A 13,527-nucleotide genomic window follows, 5' to 3' on the forward strand; every position below is an offset into this window, starting at 1 on the left:
AAGTGCCATGTCAAATTGATTCCTGAGCACTTTCCAACAGCATATTGACTACTTGTTCTGTACCTTTGCAACGGAAATTCTGTAACTTTTCTTTCTTCAATGCACCCTGATTTACTCATTTCAAAATACTCAGCTCAGGTAATTAGATACGAAAGGACTGTCACCATCTTTGGATGTAATAGTACAGAGGTAAGTAAACGACCTGCCAACAGGAAGCAAGGACTGCCTGTCATTCAGCAGGACAGAAGGAACACCACCTCAGAAACGGCACGGGAAGAACACCATTATCGGGCCCAATTTCCCAGATCAGCGGCTCTTTGCACCTGCGATTATCTGGTACGCGTATGTCAGACCTGCCTCAACGCCGATACACGGGAACGGCACCTCCTTGCCCCATTCCCACCCCAAAGCGGGCACCGCCCTGCTCCATAGGGCGGTCAGGGGTCAATGAACCCCCCGCCGGGCCGGGCGCGGAGGTCCCCCCGCGGGGCGCGGTGCATGGCGGCGGCGGAACGCGCGGTGGCGCCGGCGGAGCGCCCAGCGGCGGGCACTGCGGCGGGCTCCGCGCATCGGCACCGCTGCGGAAAACGCGCACCCGCGGCGGGTGGTGGTGGTGGGGAAATGCAAAACATCCCCCGCCGCGAAGCTGTTACCGGAAGGGCACGGCGTTTTGGGGAAAGAAGGAGGCATTTTAGGGCCGCTCATCCGTCTCCTCCGGGGGCTCCGGGTTAAACATCGCCGTTTATCACCCGATGGCGAGATCCCGCCCCGGCGGGGATACCCAGTGGCCCTCGGCAAGGTGTCCCCCTCCGCCCGGCGGGGCGGACAGCCTGCACCCGCGGCGGGGCGCTCCTCATCCCGCGGGGGGCGCGGGCACGCGTGTAGATGCGTGTGTATATATATGTGTGTGTGTATGATGTGTGTGCGCGTCTGAAGGCTCAGCTGCAGACTGCCTATTGGTATCTCCTCTTCGGCACTCTCCCTTCCCTCCCCTTCTCCCCTCCTCCCTCCCGTGTTGCTTTTGTCTTTTTTTATTTTTTTGGATTTCAGGCTCATTTTGTGGAGTTTCTGCCCCTCTCTGCGTCAGCCCCACGTCACTTTGCCGGCAGCTCCCCGGCTTGGGCTGGAGCAGGAGCCGGGGCCGCTTTATTATCAGCTGGAGGGAGGAGGAGACGGTGCGTGAAGGCGGCGAGCACGGCGCCCCGAGCCCCGCCGCCGCCGCGGGCTGCGCCTCCCTCCCTCCCCGCCCGCTCTTCCCTCCCTCCGGCGAGCAGCGGCCGCCCGAGCCCCCGCAGGTAGGAGCGCAGCCTCCGCCACCTGCCCCCGCCGCTCCGCGCCTTTTGCAGCATCACCGCGGAGCCGCCGCGGGGGCAGGCGGCACCGCTCTCGCCCGCCCGCGGGGCCAAGGGCAGGTGCCGCGCCGCGCCGGCGGCCCATTCTCCGCCCCGGTCCCGCCGCAGCGCCCGGCTCCGGGCTCCCGCCGCCCCGCCGAGCCCCCCGGCTGCGGCGGCGGCGCGCCCATGTGAGCCCCGGCCGCGGGGTGCCCGCCCGCGGCGCGGAAGGCTGCGCAGCCTGCGGGAGGAAGGAGGAGGCCGTCGGGGCAGCGCTGGAGTGAGCGGGGGCGGCGATGGTGTCCTGGCGGCGGAGGCCGGGGCCCGGCCTGGCGGGGCTGTGGGGCTTGTGCTGGCTGGTGCTGGGCTGCTGGCGGGGCGCGCTGGGTTGCCCCGCGTCCTGCCGCTGCAGCTCCTGGCGGATCTGGTGCGCGGAGCCGGCGCCGGGCATCGCCTCCTTCCCCGTGCCGCAGCGGAGCGCCGAGGGCGACAATGTCACCGAGATGTGAGTACGGCCCGGGCGGCGGGACGGAGCCGCCGGGGGAGGCTGCGGGAGGGGGCGGCGGGAGGACTTGCCCTGCGGCGGAGGGCGCTTGCCGGGCGGGCGGCTGGGAGCCCGAGAGCCCGGCGGGATTTAATTTGGAGGCGACTTCCCAGAGATGCCGCCGCGAGCCCATTTCGATGATGAATCCTAATTGCCCGCGGTGCGGTTCCCGGGGAGCGGGCGGGAGCCCTGCGGAGCCGCCCCCGGCTCCTGCCGCTGCCGGTGGCCGCGCACCGCCCAGACTCCCCCATTCCCACCGCTGCGGCGGCAGCAGGTCTGGAAGGGGGGGTGGTGGGGTTTATTCTATTTATTTTTTTACTTTCTCTGCCTCAGTTTATTCCTGCAAGCCGTGAGTTTTGGTAGGTGGCTGTACCGCCCAGATCTCTACCGTACTCTTTTTCTATTAAAAAAAAAACAAACCACAAAAAACCAGCAAAAAGGAAGGAAAAAGAAAAGGAGGGGATGCGGCAGATTTTGGTGGAAGGGACCGCGAACTGTCTTCCCTACCCTGGCCCATAGGCATGCGAGCCTGCTTTGCCCTTCTCAGTAAGGTGGCTGGAAGGAGAAAATACTGAGTCTGCAGAGGAATGAGCCTTGTGCTGCCTCTCAGAAAGTGCTGCAGTATTAGGAAACCGTCATTAATAGTGAGGGAGGTGCAAAAAGTTTTTTGGTTTTTTTTTTTTTTTTTTCTCTTAACCATGGGTTGCTTCCATCCTCATTTGCCTGCAGACAGTATTCGGTGAGGGAGTTCTGTAGCTCTTATGTTCAATCCTGCATCGTTTCACAGCTCTGTACTCTGTGGCATCCGCATACGTTGGCTGAGAGAGAAGCTACAAAGGCTCTTGCTGAGCAAAAAATTTTGGATACTGGATTTGTAGATGATAGATCTGGGGAAAAAAACCAACCTTCTAAAGCTGTTTTGTCCATCTCCATATTTCCCAGTCCCTGTTGTTTCTGGATTGTTTCCCGTGGCATTTTTAATGTAAAAGATACTAGACTGTTTTCCCCAAAATCTATACGGATTTCTCAGTGTTTGCATTCTCCATCCTTCTTCTCTTTATCAGTTTCTTTTAGAAACAATGTAAAAATACTGTGAAATACTGTGTGATTTTAGAATAAATTCTAGCCTATGGGCTACCTTTCTGCAGTTTGCTGAAGTCAATTTGCTGCATTTCCCCGCATGTATTTAGGTAAAAAGCTGGAAGACATTAATTTCTACTACTCATAGATGGCCTACCTTAGGTAGGTTTTTAGGACCTATGGTAAGGAAACGGTCTTTCTGAGTTGTTACAGCAGTTATTGTTTCAGATGTTTGTTTAATATTCTGTGGATTGCTTCATTAAAAAAAAAAAAGAAATTGCTTTGAGCTATGCATCTCTGCTCATTTTCATAGGCTTTCCTAGCCTTATTATCCAGTACTTTCAATTTGGAGGTAGCGGAGCAATTTCCCCCTAGAATTTAAAAGGCCAGAGGATAAAATACATATGTAAATATGTATTCCAGCCATGATCAACTTAAATATGTCTAGTCATTTTGCAGTGATGCTTTTGATTTTCATTTTCCTGTGTTTTTTGATCATCCCTGGCTTTACAGTTCCTTTCAGTTTTTACTGTATCATTCTGTGACATTGCATGCTGTTGTGTTTGGTGATCTAAAAATAATTTTGAGTCATGGATTTCTCAGGAGATGCTGTTGCACGTATTTAAGATGGTCTTTTCATGCGTACTTTTAACATAAAACACAGAAGCCCTTTAATTAGTTTATAGGCATAAATTAAAAATTGGGCTGCAGTAGCTGTCAACATCATTTCATATTTCATTGTGGGAGCTCAGTAAACAGTAGATATGTAGGGAAGCGGTTCTAATATGGCAGTTACAGACTGTGGAAACATTTTTAACACACGCATCTTGCTTTATTCTAGCAAAGAAACAGGTTTAAGAGGCTGGGGCATCACATTTTATTCAGGAAGCTTCAGGCCTGATTTTTGTTTTATGTGCTCTATAGATACAGGAGCACAATTCCATTGGTCTCTGGTGGGATCATTCGTGGTATAAATAAGAGTGAGACGAGCACAAGACAATTAATTTCTAACACTTTATTCCCATATGTTTCCTGAGTGTCTGTTGAAACCAGTCCTTCATTTGTTGCGTATGTCCAACTCCTGAGGGGAATGGATCCCTCCTCCCTCAGTCCTAGGCAAAAGTGCCTATAGGTGCCTGTAGCGTGTGGGATGGGTCAAGATCCTGACCTCGGCCATGTGCACTGGGAGTGCTGGGATAATAGCATGGTTAGGGTGGACGTGTGGCACCCGTGGTAGTGTAGAGTGTTGGCCACAGGCCAGGTGGATGGCACCCAGGGTGGCAGGACATGAGCGAGGGTTTCCCCTTGGGGCTGAGAGGTGGGAGAGAATGCTGGGGTGTTTGGTGCTGGTAGGAATAACAAGAGCTGCGGTCCCACGCATCAGGCAGCCTCTGCCACTTGATAGCCAGGTGCTTCAGATCTCTTTCGGCCCGTAGGTAAATTGCAGCGTAGAGCTTAATAAACCCTCTCCTCCCAGCAGTTATTTTTTGATTCCTGTCTGGATCCTCCATCCAAATCTACTGAGAGCAGCAGAAAGACACCCAGAGCACTTCTCCATCAGCCCTGTGAGGGCCAGCTGCTGAAATTTGGTGTGGGAGGGCATAAGGGTGTTTATGCCTGGTGCTTTTCTTAGTCATCTTCCTCACTCTTCCCTTCCTAATTGTTTTTGCATAGTTTTCTATTAAGGTGAATAAAAGACAGATTTTGAAAATTCTTTGGCTCTAACCGGATTTTGGATTTGTCCGATTGGCTAGGGTGGTGACGTGGGCTGGTCTTTATCGGGAAAGCATGTGCCAGTGCTGAAATTGCTTATGATAACAGAGCTTAATCGTAATAATCATTTGGTAGTTTTGATATTCTTAGAGATAAATTGAACTCCGGAGTGAGGTCTTGCATTAAAGTAATGATCTCAGTCCTTGAAGCTCACATTAAGAGCCAAGGACCAAGAATGGTGGGAGCAAAATGGGCTTATAGGTATTGTTCAATCCATGTATTGTAAGCACAATAGCAAATAAGTTGTCGTTGGCAAGGTCACTCAAGCAAAAATATTAATAGAATAGTAAATGAATAATTTTTGAAGTGTTCAGGACTTTTTGTAAAAGGACTGGTCTAATACTTTCTCATTAAGTAAAATGTGTTGTTAGTATATCTCAGTGTATATGATTCTTAAAAGACTTTGATTTCAAAGTGTCTTCTTCCAGTGCAAGTATATGCCTGGCCTAATTTCACAGTTCTGGTATCAAGTCATTAATATGTTGACTTATGGTTATTCAGGTGAATGGGGTTTGAAATTAATTGGTGTATTTCAGGAAGAAATGCTTGCCAACAAAACAGTAGGTGACTTTTAAAGTTCTTGCCTATTAAAAGAGAGGTGATTGTGTATTGCGTACATTTCAAAACCACAAAATAAATTTCTAATGCAGTTATATAAAGCACTCTAGAATTGTTAATAAATAAGACAGGATAAGTAATTTATAGAGTAAATTATTTAACAAGTCATGTGAGCTTGTGCTAAAAAAAAAAGGCATGTTTAAATTCATATGAAGCTCAGAGCTGTTGGTATTTTGGGTCTCTTTCATTTTAGATTTTGAAGTTGTTGTAGATTTAATATAATATAAAGCTGTCTATAAGGCTTCTCAATCCCCCCAGCCCTTTCCTCCTCAAAAAAAAAAAACCTCTTGGCTGTGCAGCGTTGCATGCCTTGGCTGGATTGAAAAGTTATTTCTGGTGACTTGGAACTGTACAATAAAACACAAGGCATCAGGCTACGAATTATTAAAGGGCTTTTGGACAGTGGTGATATAATGGCTGCTTTTAGGAATGCGTCCTTTTTAAAAAAAAATCTTCCTTTAACAATCTGAGTAATTGGTTAAGGTGAGTTTAAAGTAAGCATTATGAAAAACAGTTTTGTAATTTGTAGGCTCTAAAAATATTCCAAATATCACAAAGCATTGGGTTTTGCGTATACTGGCATTCTTTTTTTGCTCCCAGGAAACCCTTTGCATGGCTCGTTTTAGTCCTTGTTCTCCCAGTTGATGAGGACTGCTGGGACTCCTCGGGGTCTCCTCGGGGGCTGTCTCTGGCTCATGCTGGAGGAGGGCAGCATCCTTCCCGGTGCCTTGGACAGGGTTGGGCTGTCAGAACACCGCCTCTCCCTTTGTGTGTGTGGTCACTCAAGAGTTTTAAGAGAGGTTTGAGATTTAGATACTAAAATGGAAGCCATTTGTATGAATTTGGGGATTTGGTCTTGAATACGCTGCTTTCAAGAAGCTTCCGTTTCTTTCCATGCTAATGAGAAAACAGAGGGCCCAGCAGTCCAGCCTGCGATATCTTTAGGATGGCATTTTCCAGATTTCTCAGGTTCTATTTTTTCTTTATTATTTTTATGCTGACAGTGTAAGGGAGAAAGTAGCTTAGCAAGATTCTAGATCTCAAATCGCTGTAAAGCAAAATCTTTTACATAACTAAATAAGGGCCTTATTTCTCCATTTTGGATTTTGTTCTAAAGTCAGAGGGACACCCCCTCTCCCCTCAATCCCCCATTCTTTTTGGTTTGCAGTTCTCTCTCACCCCTATTTGTCATCTGTCACTGCAAGAATATCTAACAATATGTCAGTGAAGGTGCCATCCAAATATCCTTGCTCAAGGATTACTGTTAGGTAATGAAGAGTAGTAGAAGATGAAAAACAGAGCAGAGAACTCTAAAACTGTCTCAAGGCTTTGTTACTGTTAAATGTATATTTAGCTTGTTACATCTGAAAAACCTCTCTTTGAAAACTGTCCTTTAAAATGTGAAACACTGATTGTATCAATTAATTCATTTACCTGCATTTCAGATGGAGAAATAACGTTCGTAGAGGTTTGAAATCCACAAGCCTGTACTGTCTGGGATATGAATACTGGACACTTGTTTGTGTTTGCGAAGATCTCTTCATCCAAATGTATGTGGGCACATAGCTGCTATTAAAATCAAATATGATCAGGATGCACCTTAATTCCTCTTCAATTGTGAGCCTATATTTTCAGAAATGGCATAAAGCAAACCAAACTACACCCCCTCTTGAAATATGCATACGGCGATCCTGTTTCTTACATAGCTACTATTAACCATAACATTGCACAATCATAATGGACTTATGGGAAAGGAGCCATGCCATGGAAATTCTGTTGTGAATATGCATTTTTTTTTATTTTCCTGGAAGAAAATGACCTGCATTGAATGTTGATTATTGACAGAAGTTATAGCTGAAACTTAAATATATTTAATACCAATTCAGCTATTCTTGTTTCTGGTTTGTGTTGTCATCGGTAGGATGCATTCTTGAAGATCAGATTTCAGGTCAGGATTCTTTGGTTCCCAGACAAGCCTGAAGAAATGAGATTTTTTTTTTGCAAAAGTAAGAGAAAGTGGAACAAGGCGGGCCCAAGGCATTTTCAGAGGCAGTTTAAGAGATCGTAATCTTTGAACAATGTGATTTAAACCAATCTTTTGCTAATAAGCCTGCTGGTCATGATCCAGTAAGGTACTTAGATACCTTCTATTTCAGGGGGAAGCAAAAGCTGAGTCAATGGCAAAACTGGATGGAATTAGCATTTGACCAAAGTAAGAGGACACATGCGAAGAATGACAAGAACTTTGATTAAAGCATTTTCCTGCCTGTTTTAAGTTCAGAGGAGAAGGGGCCTGTTGCTCCATTATTTGATGTGTTTTTGACTTGCGGCTTTTCTTGGATCTCAAGTCTACTGTATGAACACTAAATATGTTGAGGCAAGAGGAAGTTGAGTATTTTAGAGGGGTCTTGTACAAAGTTTTAGACAATTTTGTATTGAAATGAACCTGCTCCTTCATGTGCAAAACAATAGCAGCTGCAATCACTTGTTGTTGGCTCCATAGAGGATATATGGTTCACGATATACAGTTGTCTGATGTGTAAGTAAAGAGGGGTGATATATTAATTAAAGTTAGTCCATTACTGAAACAGAAAAGCAGTGAAACGGCAACCCTTCTGAGCTCCTTATGGAAGAGCCTGTTGATAGAGCTGTAGTTAGGCCTGTTGTTCCTCTTGGTATAACAGCTGAGCCAAAAAAAATCTTCCAGTTTTAGATTTAAATGAAATTATTTTTACCTTTTTTATTTCCTAACCATAAATGTAAAAATAATTAAGGCCATATTCAGCAGATATCCTATGAAGCACGGATGTCCCACATTGCACAATCAGATGTGGTATTCCATATGAAAAATGTATAGGATGTGACTTTTCCCATTCTTTTGCAACAACTGTCTGACTTTCTGAATGTCAGACGGCACAGCTAGCACATGCGGATAAGTCATGTGCACATACTGGGCATGTCAGACTTAACTGGGCATGGACAGGGAGACTTTGCACAGCATGTGCTACCGATGTCATGCACTGGACTTGCCAGTCTTGTCTGGGACTATCCCAGGCCTCACATTTAAAATCTGGCAGCTCCCTATGAATGAAAGTGTAGTGAAGGCACTTAACTCAGCTGGCTACTCTCCTGCCAGCAAGGGAGAGCCTTCTCCAGAGGAAGTGATTCAGGAGGCTAAATTAGGTTCCTACTGCAAATTGGCCAATGGAGTTATCCCCTTTTCTCTCCACTGAGTCTAAGAAAACCATGGGGACTTAGTCCACTGGGGTGAGTGGAAAAAGCAAGACCTTTATTTTAGCAAGCAGGGTCACGCTGTGGAGTAAGATGTTTGTGTGGTCCCAGATGCACCATTTCAGCAACGCATGTGGGGAGCTGCTCTGCTTGAAGCAGAGCATGGGTCTGAACAAAGGTCTTGCATGTCAGCATCTTAACTATTGTCCTGTATGGTGTACAGATGTGGGCTTGCCTGTGTTCTTCCTGTCTGAGTCGCCTCACTTGGCGTGGAGTGCTTTTTGGGTCAGAGAGCAGGACAGCCTGTTTAGCTAAGTGACTGTGACGCTTATTTGTGTAGTGAGACAGCTAGGCCCTGCTCCTCCTCCGTGGACTGTTCAATTCTGGCAAAAATTAGAACAGCACAAACAGGTAAGGTTGTGACTGCCCTCTCTGAGGTTTCTTTATAGTATGGTATCTTTTGAGAGACTGGGATCACATTCCCTTAGGGAGAGGAAGGAATTGAACCTAGTACTCCTAGATGCTACTGGAGCATTATTCCAGCACTTCTTCTAAATGTGTGGTCTACTACCTCACACAGACATGTCTTTTTTTAAATTTTTATTATTATTTTTTAAACAGATGAATCCATTTGGTGAATATGGATCTAGTTCAGGAAGGTGAAATTCCTCGCTCCCCCCCTTTGGTGAATAGTCTACTGCATATTCATCTGCTACTCCCCCCTCCAGTCTGGCTTCCTCCTAAATTCTAGAAACAGGTTTTCAAACACATTATGCATACTGTAATCCTCACCTGGTAAACACATACACTGTACCCTCCTGCTGGGAGCCGTTCTGTTGTTTTCATGGGACTAACTACATAGAGTACTTAAGCATATGCTGAAGTATTTTAGAGTGGTAGTGATATACGTATCTTTTGAATGCTGTGTATTGCACATCTATTTGTACATATACACAAAATTTTAAACTTTTCGGGTTATATTCAAATAGATTTACAAACATTTTGAATTGGCACAAATCCACATGTGACATCAAGGCAACTAAACAGAAAAATACTAGTGCTGGATACTACTTCTGCACTAGTCATCACTGCAGATCCCATACCATGTTTGTGTGCAGCAACTGTCTTGTTGCCTGGAGCCTGTGCCATTTGGGGGACGTGGACCTAGGTGGCACAGCTGCAGAAATAGATATCACTTGTTATGGAGGTGGGTGTGAATAGAAGAACGACTCTGTTGATCTTCCCTGCCCTGAACATTTCTTGCAACCCTCCATGACATTCCTGTCTGCATGGAGACAGGGCAGTTGTTCCTTCGGTTTGCTTGGTCTGGTTGTCTGCATAGTTTTTGCCTGCTGTAGAGCACTTCTGCATATTCTTACAACTTGTAATGCACAGTTTAACTTGAAGCAGTTTTGCTCTTCTCAGTGAGTATCTGAAATGAAAGGATTAAGAGGTGAGAGTTCTGATGGAGGTATCACCGAAATGTCTGCCCGAGCGTCGATAATTGCAGGTGAATACTTCACCTTCACCACGCACATCCTGGGGCGGGGGAAGTGCTGCAAAGGTGTGTAGGTTGGAGGAGTGCTGAGAGGCGTGTGCAGTGGTGTGGTGTGGTTGTGAGAACTGTAAGGAGAAGCAGGCTGGTGGATGGGACAAATATTGTTCTACTCATGAGCATTGGCAGGGACAAAAGCTTTAAAGGTAAACGAAGAATGCTATGCAAGTAGTGGGGGGTAAGAAGAAGGCAGCTTTGCAGAAATACTGAAGAAATTTGAAGACTCTTGTAGCAAAAGATGCTACCTTGTGACAGAGGTAGATGCAGGGTGAGAGTTTAGCTTGAAGGAAAAATGGTAGAGGACATGATCTGCGGCTTGAAATGATGTTAAAATGGACAATTAATGCTTACAAAAGAGTACGTTTTCCTAAAGCATGACAAAAAAGACATTCACAAGTAAGTTTTTAAGTAAAGTTGATGTCACGGTTTCAGCTGGGATGGAGTTAACTTTTTTGCTAGCAGCTGATATAGTGCTATGTTTTGGACTTGGGATGGGAAGAGTGTGATAGCACACTAGTGTTTTTGGTTGTTGCTAAGCAATCAAACCCTTTTCTGCTTCTCACACCACCCCACCAGTGAGCAGGCTGGGAGTGCACAAGAAGTTGGGAGGGGACACAGCTGGGACAGCTGACCCCAACTGACAGAAGGGATATCCCATACCATGTGATGTCATGTTCAGTATATAAAGCTGGGGAAGAGGAAGGAAGAGGGGGACGTTTGGAGTGACGGCATTTGTCTTCCCAAGTAACCGTTACGCGTGATGGAGCCCTGCTTTCCTGGGGATGGCTGAACACCTGCCTGTCCACGGGAAGCAGTGAATGAATCCCTTGTTTTGCTTTGCTTGTATGCGTGGCTTTTGCTTGACCTATTAAACTGGCTTTATCTCAAGCCACTAGTTTGGTTTTTTTTTTCTCACTTTTACTCTTCTGATTCTCCCCCTGCATTGCAAGCGAAAATTTCCCAAAAATCAAGCTGGCCAAGTACAGGAACATGGAAAGTTATGGAAACAGTGGCAGCAATGTGGCAGTCAGCAAGAGTATTAGAAATACTCTGGATACTGACAAATGTGCACTAGTTTGTACAAGGAAGTGTAATAAACACATCATTATGTTAATATATGCAGTGCAAGTAAGAAGCTACTTATATGAAGGGAACAACAGGATTCCTCAAGTGAAGGGAAAGTGCTTTTTTTAGGAATGCTAATGGAAGAAGATATACATTCAAAAGATCGGCCAATTAAAATGAGGAGAAATGGACTGTACAAGACAGAGAACAGAATGGAAATAAATGTGATAAAAGAAAGTGGAATAGGAAACTGTGAAGAACACATAAATGTGGAAGAGTGAAGAGTGGCTCTGAAAGGCTTTAGCAAAGAAGCAATTTTAATGCTGTTGAAATGCTTCCTGAAAAATGCATAGGTTAAATATAAATAGTAAAACTGGCGTTGACATACAAAAAGTGGCAACCTGTTCTAAATCTAGAAGAGTGAGGTAAACATCAAGAGAGTCAATATCATGGGAAGTCAAAAAGACAACCCATAACCATTTTGGAATGCTTCAGGAGCATAATGTGCAGATGCATTTATGTATGTCTTCCATGAAAAGACAAGATACGGCTTGGAGAAGACACAGATCTGTGGTCAGGGCTACACAAGACGTTTCACAGGACTTGGGAAAGAGGCTAGGAAATCAGTTGTGAACCAAGGCAGCAGATGGTATCATTTGAAGAATGGAAAAATGTCTACCAATTGGGTTCTTGGTGAACTAATTTGCAGAGAAAAAGGGTAGGGATTATGACCATATGTAGACTCTCAAGACTTAAATAAAAACAGAAGAAGGAAAATTTTTGCTGGCTTATGGAAAGCGGAACATTGTTTGAGATGTCAGGAGTCAAATTGTTCAGCAAATTTAATGCATTAACAGGATATAGAGGGATTTTCCTGGATAGATGGCTTCAAGTTTTGCAGTTTCACTCCATCATTTGGAAGTGCTACCTTTTGATCTGTATTCGGCATGAGGTGTATTGCATGCAATGAACGAGACAGTGGACGGTGCAGCAGCTATAGACATATGTCTCGATGATCCAGTGAGTATCGGAGCAGATTGAGTAAGAGTATGTTACATTCCAAGAGCCAGTAATTTTAAACTGAATAAAGCCAAGCATTAATGTCAAACTGAAAATAATATATGTTGGGGTCAAGACTGACCTCGGAGGGAATTTCAGAGGGAATTTCTTAACGTTGAATCAAAGAGTCAGGGAATATTGAACATGTCAAAACCTGGACATAGGAAAAAGACTTAAAATGTTGTGAAGCATACTGATTTATGTCAACAAGTGCTTATCTAACTCTGAAGGACATGCAACTCACTTAAGACATCCCTTCCACAAAGTCCCTGTCTGAGCACGGGTACCCAGAAAGAACAGAATTCAAAGGTTTTGACATCAGCTGGGATGCCTTAATGTTTTGATTCACTGAGGGACCTAAAAAGATGCATATAAAGGATGGTTAGGAGCAGTCTTGCTGTGCTGTTATGGAACTGATGTTTTGCCATTCTCATTTGCATCAAGGCCAGTGACAGCTACAGAGGTGGTTTATGCAAGTGCTGAAAAAGAGTGGTTGTGTTACTAGTCTTTGAGGAGTCATTGCACTAAGTGGTCCTGTAGGAGAAAGACATCATGTATATTAGTTTGTATTTATTCATTCCTTTGAGATGCCCTTTCTTCCTTGCAAGCCAAATAGCATTTTGTTTTCTTTTTAAAAAAGATTAATCTTATGTCTCTTTTCTGTTGAGAACTAATGAAAAGCCACATTCACTACTTCCCTTTTGTATGTTATTTAATGTGTGATTTTTAGTGTATATATTATAAGGGACTGTACAGGAATTTACACCTCTTCCTAACAGTCTGCAGAGATGATTTCATACACACTGGATGAAACATATTTTGTAGATAAGTATAATGTCAGTGCTGAAGACATATATTTCTGAAGAAATAGGTTATTGTCTGGCCAGCTGATAATTTTTTTGATTCTATCAAGGAATATCAACATTTCCAAAACATCTTTGCTAAGGACAAGCTAGACTGTACCTGTTAATTGTCCTCTGGAGAAATGTCAAAAATTGATGTCTTAGTGAAATATCAAATGTATGAACTTCATGGAGCTCAAGGTGGAGGACAGGTCTCCGAATAGAGAAAAAGCTTTGCATGCATTTTGGGGGAAGGTGGAGCTTGTCAAGGGCATGAATCTTAAATCTGGAAAGCTGCATGCAATGTCTTGAGAGTTTGATTGATTTGGTAGTCTGTTATTTGAAGAGAACAGAACAAACACCTTGAAGCCAAACCAGAAACATAAGTAAGCCCAAGGGTGCATTACATTTCATTTTCCCTGCTTCTAA

At 44.9% G+C, this 13,527-nt stretch overlaps 1 protein-coding gene across 5 annotated transcripts in view; it reads left to right on the forward strand.

Moving 5' to 3' along the window:
• The first annotated feature begins 1,627 nt into the window (after positions 1 to 1,627).
• The window catches only part of NTRK2 (neurotrophic receptor tyrosine kinase 2), a 208,114-nt gene continuing 196,214 nt past the window's right edge, over positions 1,628 to 13,527 (forward strand). For all 5 annotated transcript variants that reach the window (XM_074166921.1, XM_074166919.1, XM_074166920.1 and 2 more), the window contains exon 1: positions 1,628 to 1,836. In XM_074166921.1, the coding sequence (XP_074023022.1) occupies positions 1,628 to 1,836 (209 nt within the window). The remainder of the gene's footprint in view (positions 1,837 to 13,527) is intronic.

Source organism: Numenius arquata, chromosome Z (genome assembly GCF_964106895.1).
Source record: "Numenius arquata chromosome Z, bNumArq3.hap1.1, whole genome shotgun sequence".
NCBI lineage: Eukaryota > Metazoa > Chordata > Aves > Charadriiformes > Scolopacidae > Numenius > Numenius arquata.